Here is a 12,413-nt window from a genome sequence, read left to right as displayed (position 1 = left end):
AATTAAGACATGGAGTAACTATAAGGGGGGGTGGGGGTGGGGAGGCAAGATCTGACGAGACTATTTCTTTCATTTATGTTGTAGTTGAATGTGTGGCACTAGACAAATGTATTGAGATAATGTTATAATGGCTGAAAGTTCAAATCTTACCTTAGGGCCATGGATGGTAGAAATGAGGGAGCTACAGCATCCAGAGAGAGAAGGTATTTAATGTTAAACTACTGCTGAAAAACAGGATATGTGAAAGCCTGAAAAGCATCTAGGATTCTCAGTGTAGTCAGAAAGGTAAGAGTGGACTGAGATTCCCTGTTCCTACGGTTGTTTCTCCTCTTTGAAGGTTTTGTCTTATTGTACACATCACACATGCTGCAAAATGACTCCTGTATGGCGGCAGCACTCTGCCATATGCAGGAACAGCTGTGAATGTTTCTGAGCAGGCCGCTGTACATGATATATTGCACCCTTGGTAAGAAAGGAGTTCTGCCCTCTGCCTGCAAACAAATGGATGGGAGAGGAGTGCGAATGACCTCCTGGCTTCCTCCCCTGTGGAAGCGGCAGATCCAGTCCTGTGCAACTTATATGTGAATTTAAAGACTAAACTATTTTTGTCATCACCGTTCAGAATCTGTGCCTTTCCTCATTCATGCTGCAGAAGATGCACTAGTGTGCATGTTTGAGGATGCACATGTGTGCATGGGTGTTTGCCCACTTGCCAGTTCCACACAAAGTCATAAAAATGATGGAATTTGGCAAATTGCAGTAGCAGAGCCCACAAATGGTTTGTAGAGATCTGTTTTAGCAGGAGTGTTGATGATTTTTGAGGAGTTATTTTGGAGCACTTGCAGGCATTGTGTGCAATGGTGATGGATGGGCTACCCCTGTGTCTTGTACTTTTTGGACAGATGTGCCCTGAGGAGCAAAAGACTCTGATGGAGTCATAAAAATAAAAGCACCAAAAAGCATAGTGTGATTTAATCGTAAGCCAGCTGCATTGATTCTTCCCCTAGGGTGCACTCTGTGTATGTTTGGAGACGGATTTTGTCATAGGAGTGGGGATAGGAGAAGAGGAGAAACTTGAAGGCATCTTTTTAGATACAATCAAACGGAAGTTTCAGAGGTTGTTCCTGAAAATTTGATGTTTGAGGGACGGATGAGTCTTAGCCAAATAAAAATGCTTCATCCTGTTAGGCTTCTCCAGAGACTTGCGTGGCTCTGGAGAGCAGAGGTACTTGCAGGGCAGTATCTCTGTTCTTCCTATCACAGCTTAATTTATATTAATCAGATCAAATGTAGTTTGTGCTGCCTGCACAGCCCTACTGAAACGAAATAGAAAGCTGCCACTGCTTTGTTCAACATGACAAGACCCCAGTGCTTACTGTTTGCTTGCACTTGTTAGTGTTTTATAACCAATATATAAGTTCAAGGTCATGTCTGTAAGAGACATTTCTGTCCAGAAGAAGCTCTCTTAATGCTGCCAGTTTAGTTCATCTGTGAAGAGTTGTTTCTTTCCAAATACTCATGACGTGTTGTATATTGAATGATGTGCAGAGCAAGTTGAGTCAGTGTGGGCAACTCCCCTGAGATTTCTTTCCTCTTTGGTACACAAATTGTGTATTTAAAATGGGGGAAAAAAGACCCCAAAACAATAAAAAACCCCCCTACTCTTTAGTTTTAAGGATAGTGTGTGTTCTTGAAGATGCCTAAAAAAGGGTGAGTCTAGCAATTACACAGTCCTTGCCTTCTTGTAGAACTTCTTTTCACTTGATGGGTTAAAGAAGTAGTCAGGTTGGCATTTAAAGAAATGAAATTACACGTAAAAGTGCATCACACAGGTGGTCAAAGCATGACTCATAGGAGGCTGAGGCAAGCAGCAGGAGATGGAGTGGGTGGGTGGGTGCTTTTTGAATACCTTGGTCTGTCAATGCTTGCCTTGGAAAGGGGCAGAGCAGTAAAACCAAAGAAATTGTAGTCTACTTTGTTCTGTAGCTCTTGAGTTTTTGAGGTAATTTTTCTGACTAAAGTACAAAAAAACCCATTTTCTCATCAAGCTATTGTGCAAAGGGTCCTTGCCTTTATATTTAGTGCTGTGCTCACATTTTACTGCTTCTTAGTCCAAGCCCAACACAAGTGTCTGAGGTTCTCTTCCTTTTCTCTCCCCTGCTCATCATCTCTGTGGGGGCATTAGGCCTCTCCTCTGGCACACTGGTCTCCCTTACTCCTTTTCATTCTTGCTGTACTTTATCTGTGCACAAGTATGCTTGGCACACCCCTTGACCTGCGTTCACTGTACCAGTCAGTGTTTGGAAACACTGTAACAGATTCCCTTGTTTTAGCTGTGGAATTGGTAGCAGAAAGTAGCACTTGAAATTTTTATAAATCCTGCCGTGGTAATGACTGTTTCCTGTCCCTGGACTGACTTTTAAATGTACGAGAAAAGTTAATCAAAGACATCCATGAGCTGTTCATATATGGATATTACCATTTAATTATAGATCTTCTTTTGGCGTAATGTTTCTCTGAAGGGAGCTTGACAGAGCAGATGCCATTTGCCTGGGGATGCATTCCTGGTATTGGCCCAGTGAAGAGCTGTGGGATTTCGATGATTGCATGAACGTCCTGCCACATGAGATTAGAGTGGCGGTACTATCTCCCAGCTTCAGCATATGAAGGATCCGCCTCTTCATTAGAGCTTTCATATGGTGGCAGCTGAACGGAGAAAGAACAAGTAAAAAGAGAGAAGCAATTTAAGAAAACCAAAGGCAAATGTACTAAGCTAAAAGGTGATCTGAGGGGAGGGAGGCCGAGATCTCATTACTCTTCACTCATGGAAAGGGAGGGGAAGAACAACAGATCAATTGTTAAGCATTACTGGCTTTATCAAAATAATTGTCAAGTGCTCAGATACCTCAATTGCAAATGTAGTACTAATACCTAAAAAGAGATCAACAAAGTACGTTAAAGGAATTTTTGTGGTTTTTTCTATTCATGCATACACTTTCCTCTTTCTCATTTCAGCAGACAGAAGGAGGGGCACAGACAGATGGACAGCAATCACAGACACAGAGCAGTGAGAATACCGAGAGCAAATCCACTCCAAAACGACTTCATGTGTCTAACATTCCCTTCCGCTTTCGAGATCCCGACCTTCGGCAGATGTTTGGGGTAAGTTACCATCACCTTTTAAGGCACAGCAGATTCTTCTTCCCCACAGATGGGACACATGATGCTAGTGTATTAATGTGAAGGAAAAGCCCTTTCCTCTCAATTTGGTCAGCACACTGTACAATATTTGCAGGACTAGGACAATTGGTAGTGTTTCCTCAGCTGCTAGATACATACCAAGATGTTGAGCATAACGTAACAATTTGTTTGGGAAAGAAAACAAAACAAAATAAATCTTCACCTTATTTTCCAGTAAAGACTAGGATTAAACATTGATCTATCCCTTGCAAAGCACTGTTTTTCAGTTGCTTAGAAACTTGTTGAAATATTTATATCTTTCCTCATGATCCACCTCTGTGATGAAAAATTGCTGCAAGGAACTGGCCACTGAATGTGGAAAAGCCTAGTGCAAGTCAGATGGTATTTTACACTGTGTATGATATGCATTCTGTTTCTTTTGATGAAATAGTTTGTCTTCTCTAATCTTTGTGTGCTATTCATCATTCTCATTTTATAAGCTTTTTGAGGAAGAGTTTGTTCACATGAGTATAGGTGGTGACTCATTCTGTGTGGACATGGAGGTAAATGAGTTAGATGCTTCATGACCTAACCTTCAGGTGAAGTTATCTATATATCATCGTCATCATCAGGAATCCTTGACTTGTTGATATGATAGTAACATCCTTGGTTGAGGGCATGTTTTAAAGTCTTCAGAAATATTTCTTATTATTTATAAAGTTAACAGACTTTAAATGTTGCTGCTTGTTTAAGATGCAGTGCAGAGGACTCAAGTCAGGAAAGACCGAAGCTAAGGTTCCTCTTACCACCTTAGGCTTTGAGTGTATACCTTGGTCTGAAGTGCATAGCCAGCTGCTCCTCCAAAGTCTTACAGTGTTCCTGTTTCAGTTGTTGCATCTCTTGAGCCACCTGTGTGGGTGTGTATGCATGCACATAGACATACTGTCTCACAAGGAGAGTATGTAAATGTGTCAAATTCATGGACTTCAGGCTTAGGCTGCTATAAATGAGAGAAGAATTGGGCTTATCTGTTCATAGCTTGGACAGTACAAAGTGTTCAGAAATGTTAAAAATTTTACTGATGGTTTTCAGCAAGAGTCCCAATTGCTTTATATTGTGAGAGATCTTTGCTCTTTGTTCCTGAAGCTTTTTGTGTCCATAAGAAGCTATTCTGTGGATGAGACCAAATGGAGAAGAGTGATTAAAATGCAGGAGGGCAAGGCTGCTTCTCAAAGGGACCTGGCCAGGATGGAGAAATGGGCTGACAGGAGTCTTAAGATACTTAGAGCAAGTTTCAAGCCTTCCATCTGGGAGGGAATAACCCCTGCAGCAATACAGGCTGGGTCTCAGTTGTCTAGGAAGGTGCTCTGCAATAAAAGATTTGGGGGTCCTGATGGACAACGCATTGAACACAAGCAGCAGCGTGCCCTTGCGGCAAAGGTGGCTGACCATATCGTGGGCTGTATTAGTGAGTGTAGCCAGCAGGCCCAGGGAAGTGATCCCCGCTGTCTTCAGCAGTAGTTTGACTGCGTCTGGAATACTGTGTCCAGTTTGGGCTCTCCAGGGCAAGAAATGCACCTCATCTAAGTGAAATACTGGATCAAGCCCAGTGGGCACCACTGAGGTGGTCAGGGGGCTGGAGAACATGGCATGTGAGCAGAGTCTGAGACCTGGGCCTGTTCACCTTTGAGAAGAGAAGGCAGAGGGGGGAATATTTTTGTTGTCTGCAACTACCTGATCAGAGTATACAGAAAAGATGTAGTCAGATTCTTTCTTGTTGTGTGTAATGATGAGATGAGAGACAACAAACACAAGCTGGAACATGGGAAATTTCAAAAAGATATCGGGGAAATACTGTGTTTGATCTTTTTCTTTTTTTTTTTTTTTTTACTGTGAGGGTAGTTAAATAGTGGAACATATTGCCCAAAGAGGTTGTGGAACCTCCATCCTTGAAGGTATTTACTTGACTGGACACAGCCTGGCCAACCAGATCTCATTAGACCTGCTTTGAGTAGGGCTTGCACTAAATGACCTCTGGAGGTAACCCCAGCCAAAATTATGATTCTGTGATTCTGTTGCAAGAGGCCTGGGTTTGCTTCCGTGTTCATACATTAGATTGTCACACTCTCAACGTCTGTTTTCAGGGTGAAACTCACCTCCTGGCAATCTGTGATTGCTGGATCTTCTCAGTTGCCTGTTCTGCTTTTGTGTTTTTCAGCTTAGTTTTTGCTGTTGCAGGGCTGTGCGGTAGGCAGTTCCATCCGGTTTGGATAAACTGGTTGCTGAAATCACAGCCAGTTCTTGGACCACCTGCTACAATCTGTATTTAGCACATCCTGCTCTGTGCTACTGCTGCTCCCCTCTCCTGGGAGCTGCATCACTTAGAGAAATTGTTCCATGTTGTTGCTGCCCCTTCCCTTGGGACCGGTGCTTGGCTAGATGACTGGCCCCTTTCATGCTGGTTCACCTTGATGCTGATCCTCTCTGTGCTCCTGGTGTGTGGGACGTGGATGAGGTGGAAATGACAAGAACATCCGTACCCCTGTCCTGGTGACTCTTGCCTCTGCCTTGCAGATTGGGAGACCCAGGCAATTTGAATGAACTGCTGTCCTGAGAAGTGACTTGTAGAAAATGCACCCTAACTGTTTGCATTAAGGTTTCCTATACTTTTTTGGGCCCGTATGGTATCACTTGTTGTACATAGAAGTGGTGAGGAAATATGCTCTATGTGTTGGTTTCTGATATTTCGCAAGTTATTTGTTGTTTGTTTATTTTTCTCTAAACATCATCTGAAGCTCCAGCAGAGTGATGTGATTTTAACTGGGGTAAACGATATATTCTGTATAAAACCTTTTGATAGTTCACTTGGCCCTGTGTTTGATGAGAGGTATGCCTACCAGAAGAGCATTCATCTTTTGGGGCACAAAAAAAAAAGTGCCGTTTTCCTGTAATAGAGAACTTAGCTACTTTGCCAAGGAAATAATCAGTGGTTCTTGCACATCTCCCTTTTTGTCTCAGTGCTGTTTCTCAGCATGCTCAGAGCCTCAAGCAGGAGAGCATTTCTCTCTGAATCCTCCTTGCTCCTATTTCTTTTTCAGTATCAGGATGCTTTCCCTTGGGTGTCTCACTGAAACCAGCCCTTTCTCCTACAGGGGACTCATAGTTGTCTGAGTCTTCAGCTATGGCTAGCTTGTAACCCCCATCTTTTCCTTCTCCCTTCTATGTGTCAGGCCACATCTCCTCAATGTCATATCTGAGAGACTCAAAATCCTAGCCTGGAGTGATTTTTTTCTGAAGCTACTGTGCAAAGAGAGAAATTGTGTAGACAGCAAAGCCATGGAGGAAGAAATAAATGTGATGGTAGGGAAGAGAGTAAAGTAGTCCCCTGAGGATGGAACAGCATGCTAGAAGTCAGCCCAACCCTGGGGCACAGAACTAATGTTCGTCCAGACTTGAGTAGAGGTGGACTTCCAGCGTGTTGTCTCATGTGTGATTAAATGGATATTACATAATACTTTCTAAACCTTTACGATTTGTGAGACCTGCAGATATAAGGATCTCCTGACAAATTCAAGTTACTCAGGTTTCAAACCATCTCTCACCTATTACGTGTTTCTAACAGGTCCCTGAGATATCCTCAGGAATGGAACAAACATTTCCTTATGTATATGCTCTTATAGGGAGGCAAATAAAATAGGCTGCTTAAAACAGGTAATATTTACTTGGCATTTCATGATGCCAATAAAAAGACCTCCAGAAGGCTTCTAGAAGGAACAGGTCATTTTTTAATGCACGCAGTTCTGCACCCACTGTGGAATAAATCAATAGTTGACCTTGTTCTAGCAGATAAAGAAGAGTTAATAGCTGACCTGAAATCCCACAGTTGCCTAGGTACCAGTGATTGTTATTTGTCTGTATTTACTTTGTGCAAACAGAATATGGCATCAGGCAGTAATGGAGCTTTAGAGGAGGCTTTTCTTTAATGCCTGGGAAGGTATCTTTAAAAGGGAAGTGTTAATGGAAGCTATGAAGTATTCAACAAAATCATACGGATGGCCAAAAAGGCATGATTCCACAGTCACTGAAACTGTGTTAATAAAACACAAAGCATTCTGCGCATTAGGCAGGAAGGATGAAGAGGAGGAGGAAGTAAATGACAGTGAATATAGTTGCAAACTTAAAGAAGCAGGTGAGAAAGGAAATATGCTAATCATGGAGATATCAGTGATGTAGATTCAGAAAAGGTGTCAGGTTTTTTAGATCCAAAGAGAAAAGATCTAGATGTAGGTCCAATATAAAATTAGAAATATTTGTGTGTTTGGGGGGGAAAAAAACCCTAATAAAACATAACAAACCAGAAAAACCAACAAAACCCCCCAGCTTGCTTTGCTTATGATGTAACAGGAGGTATTTGTACCTGGTTTTATATGTAATTTTTAACAAAGGAGGATGCTCACTAATATTTAAAAAACAACAGATCTAGGTAAGGTATGTTGAAAGATAATAGCCAAAGCGAGGAGCTCTTTTATTCATTAATGTTAATTTTTAGCCAGTTCTTGTAAGCTAGAGGAGTTGCAGAAGGCTCGAACACTGCCCACCAGAATTCACTATTGAAAAAATTGAAAAGGATGACCCAAAGAGCTATGAACCATATGTTCCATATGTTGATCCAAGATAAAAATAATTTTGGAAGGTTTTAAAAACATTAGAATCTGAAGAAATGGTTTAATATCTATTCAGTGTGGCTTTCTATAAGGTAATATACATCTTTTCAGACAAATACTGTCTTGTCTATTTTGACAAGATTGTACAAAGCAATACTGATGTAGTTGAACATGGCTCAACCAATTGAATTCGTCCAAGTGACCAATTCTGATTTTTAAGAAAAAGAATACTTATCTCAAACACAGCATACATTAGAGGGATTAAAACCCTATTTAATGATAAGTAATAAAGTAATAAAGATAATAATAGTTATTGGGGAGACATTAGTGGTGAAGACTGTTTCTGGTGTCAGTTTCCCCAGGGATCTGTTTCAGTTAGTCCTGTTCAGTATCTGTATCAACCCACAGAGACAGTACTGTTAAAACCTTGCCAGTAAGACTTGCAGTTAAAAAACTATTTAAGGAGGAGGAAAGAGAAAGGTAAGGTAACTCTTAGAGAATTACTTGAAATGCCTGGTTAACTGACAATAAATCCAACAAAAACGTGTTTGATGCAGCTCATTGCAGAGTACTGAGTATGTGAGAACAGGCTGTGCCTGTAGGATGGAAAGCTTTCTTTGGAATTTGGGGGAGAACTAGTGATCATTGAAGATAGTTACTTCAACAGTGCAAAGAGACCTATCAGATTGAAGGAGGGATGTGATCTCATTCGAAGTTGAAAAGATGGTGACTGCATAATTTTGTTCAGTTCTAAGATCAGTTTAGGATCAAAAAAAATATCTAGGGCTTGGAAGATAAGTGGGTTTTTTTAACTGTGTGTAAGATTTTGGGTGCATGATTTATTCAGCTTATTAAAGAGAGGTTGGGAGATGACAAGTCTGTTCTGTACAGGTGCTCATGCATGGATGATACATACTAATAGGGGTTTTAGGTCTTGTTTACAGTCATAATAAGATTTTCCAGTTGGAAGCTAAGATTTAACACAATTAACCTTCAAATAAGAGAAAAATTCTTAGTCATTTAGGCTAATTTAAACAATGGAACAGCTTCACAGAATCACAGAATCATCTAGGTTGGAAGGGACCTTGAAGATCATCTAGTCCAACCGTTAACCTAGCATTGACAGTTCCCAACTACACCATATCCCTAAGCGCTATGTCAACCCGCCTCTTGAACACCTCCAGGGATGGGGACTCCACCACCTCCCTGGGCAGCCCATTCCAACGCCTGACTACCCGTTCTGTAAAGAAATGCTTCCTAATATCCAGTCTAAACCTTCCCTGGTGCAACTTGAGGCCATTCCCTCTTGTCCTGTCACTTATTACTTAGTTAAAGAGGCTCATCCCCAGCTTTCTGCAACCTCCTTTCAGGTAGCTGTAGAGGGCGATGAGGTCTCCCCTCAGCCTCCTCTTCTCCAGACTAAACAACCCCCCAGTTCCCTCAGCCGCTCCTCATACGACATGTGCTCCAGACCCTGCACCAGCTTCGTTGCCCTTCTTTGGACACGCTCGAGTAATTCAATGTCCTTTTTGTAGTGAGGGGCCCAAAACTGAACACAGTAATCGAGGTGTGGCCTCACCAGTGCCAAGTACAGGGGTAAGATCACTTCCCTGTCCCTGCTGGCCGTGCTATTTCTGGTACAAGCCAGGATGCCATTGGCCTTCTTGGCCACCTGGGCACACTGCTGGCTCGTGTTCAGCCGGCTGTCAGTCAACACCCCCAGGTCCCTCTCTGACTGGCAGCTCTCCAGCCACTCCTCCCCAAGCCTGTAGCGCTGTTGGGGGTTGTTGTGGCCGAAGTGCAGCACCCGGCATTTGGCCTTATTGAAACTCCTACAGTTGGCCTTAGCCCATCGCTCCAGCCTGTCCAGGTCTCTCTGCAGAGCCTCCCTACCCTCGAGCAGATCAACACTCCCACCCAACTTGGTGTCGTCTGCAAACTTACTGAGGGTGCACTCGATCCCCTCGTCTAGATCATCAATAAAGATGTTAAACAGGAGTGGCCCCAAAACCGAGCCCTGGGGGACACCACTCGTGACCGGCCGCCAACTGGATTTAACTCCATTCACCACAACTCTTTGGGCCCGGCCATCCAGCCAGTTTTTTACCCAGTGAAGCGTGTGCCCATCCAAGCCGTGAGCAGCCAGTTTCACCAGGAGAATGCTGTGGGAAATGGTGTCAAAGGCCTTACTAAAGTCAAGGTAGACAACATCCACAGCCTTTCCCTCATCCAATAAACAGGTCACCCTGTCGTAGAAGGAGATCAGGTTTGTCAAGCAGGACCTGCCTTTCATAAACCCATGCTGACTGGGCCTGATCATCTGGTTGTCCTGCATGTGTTGTGTGATGGTACTCTGGATGAGCTGCTCCATCAGCTTCCCGGGCACTGAAGTCAAGCTGACAGGCCTGTAATTTCCCAGATCATCCTTCTGACCCTTCTTATATATGGGCGTCACATTGGCTAGTTTCCGATCTGTCGGGACCTCCCCGGTCAGCCAGGACTGCTGGTAAATGATGGAAAGTGACTTGGCGAGCACCCCAGCCATCTCCTTCAGCACCCTCGGGTGTATCCCATCCGGTCCCATAGACTTGTGTGTGTCTATGTGATGCAGTAGGTCACTGACTATCTCCTCCTGGATTGTGGGGGGGTCATTCTCCCAGTCTCTGTCCTCTGGCTGAGGAGCCTGAATTCCCTCAATACAACTAGTCTTGTTATTAAAGACTGAGGCAAAGAAGGCATTAAGGACTTCAGCCTTCTCCTCATCACTTGTTACCATGTTTCCTCTTGCATCTAGCAGGGGGTGGATACTCTCCCTGGTCTCTCTTTTGCTACTGACATAGAAACATTTCTTGTTATCCTTGACTGCTGAAGCCAGATTAATTTCCAGCTGGGCTTTAGACCTCCTGATTTCTGCCCTGCATAGCCTCACAGCCTCTTTGTAATCACTGTGAGTGGCTAGTCCCTTCTTCCAAAGGCTGTAAACTTTCCTTTTCTCCCTGAGTTGCAGCCAAAGCTCTCTGTTCAGCCAGGGTGGTCTTCTCTGTCTCCGGCTTCTCTTACAGCACCTGGGGACTGCCTGTTCCTGAGCCATTAACACTTCCTCCTTAAAGAGTGCCCAGCCTTCCTGGACCCCTATATGCTTCAGGATCGTCTCCCAAGATATCCTTTCAAGCAGGTGCTTGACAAAGTCAGCCCTTTTGAAGTCCAGGATGTCAGTTCTGCTTAGCCCTCTCCTGGCCTCTCTAAGAATAGAGAACTCTATTATTTCATGATCGCTGTGCCCTAGTCATCCTCCAACCGCCACATCACCCACCAGTCCTTCTCTGTTCACAAAGAGGACGTCCAGCAGGGCACCTTCCCTGGTTGGTTCTGTCACCAGTTGTGTCAGGAAGTTTCTCCCACACATTCCAGGAATCTCCAGGACTGGTCCTGCTCTGCTGTGCTGTATTTCCAGCAGAAGTCTGGGAAGTTAAAGTCTCCCACAAGAACAAGGGCAAGCGATCGTGAGATTTCTCCTAAATGCCTACAGAATATTTCATCCACCTCTCTGTCCTGGTTGTGTGGCCTATAGTAGACTCCTACTACAACATTTGCCCTGTTGGCCTTCCCCCTGATTCTGACGCAAAGACACTCTACCCTGTCTTTGCTACACTTGTGCTCAAAGCCATCATAACAGTCCCTAACATACAGCGCCACCCCACCACCTCTCCTTCCTTGTCTGTCCCTTCTAAAGAGCTTGTAGCCATCAACAGGCGCACTCCAGTCATGGGAGACATCCCACCATGTTTCTGTAATAGCCACAACATCATAATTTTCCAGTTTCATCAGGGCTTCAAGCTCCTCCTGTTTGTTACCCATGCTGTCTGCATTGGTACACATGCACTTCAGATGGGCTGATGTTTTGTCCCCTTCCCCCTTCAAATCTAGTTTAAAGCTCTCTCAATGAGCCAAGTAGAAGGATGTTAAAAACAAGTTAGCAACTCTTTTCAAACAGTTTCTGAGGAACATTCTTTGGCTAGTGTGTGTTAAGGACTCTGACATGATGGTAGTAATCTTCTCCTTAACTGCTGGCAAGCTGTCTCCTTCCTTACTGGACTATGTAGGCAGAAAGAAAGCTCATGTTTCCCTCAATGTGTTTCCAGTCCTTTCAGCTTTGGGCTGTGATAGTGTCTGTGCTTGTACCTCATAGCTGATACCTTAGGCTTCAAGAAGCAGGTTTTGTCCCAGTATAAAATTGGCTGGGATACTCTGGTCAGTTCTGGACTTAGGAGTCAGATGGACTTCAGAGTCTCCTGGGGAAGATGGAGGCTAGGTCGGACTGCCTGCAAGAGGAAAGCCCATCTGTTCTCAAGCTGATTCATTAATTGTCTCCACAAAAACAAGCAAAGCGGATTGTTTTGGTAGTTCATAGGGATGTCTGTGCACTAAATTCTTATCTGTTGTGAGAGCAACAGTATGGAGAGTTAGAATTGATGTTTCTCAGAATTTACCGTGGTGAAATGCTCTTTGCTTGAGAATCTCCAGCTATTTTTAAAAAGGAGGTAGCGTAAGATAAAAATAAGGACTACA

At 43.6% G+C, this 12,413-nt stretch overlaps 1 protein-coding gene across 17 annotated transcripts in view; it reads left to right on the top strand.

Annotated features, from left to right (window-relative positions):
- RBFOX2 (RNA binding fox-1 homolog 2) overlaps positions 1-12,413 on the top strand; it is a 176,512-nt gene that overhangs the window by 119,784 nt on the left and 44,315 nt on the right. For all 17 annotated transcript variants that reach the window (XR_012623518.1, XR_012623520.1, XR_012623519.1 and 14 more), the window contains one exon: positions 3,016-3,162. Coding sequence is in view for 14 of the 17 variants with exons in the window: in XM_074826533.1 (XP_074682634.1) it covers positions 3,016-3,162 (147 nt within the window). In the remaining 3 variants the exon portion in view is untranslated. The remainder of the gene's footprint in view (positions 1-3,015; positions 3,163-12,413) is intronic.

This window comes from Strix aluco, chromosome 5 (genome assembly GCF_031877795.1).
Source record: "Strix aluco isolate bStrAlu1 chromosome 5, bStrAlu1.hap1, whole genome shotgun sequence".
NCBI lineage: Eukaryota > Metazoa > Chordata > Aves > Strigiformes > Strigidae > Strix > Strix aluco.
Note: the sequence above shows the minus strand (reverse complement) of the source record. Positions and strands in the feature narration are given on the sequence as shown.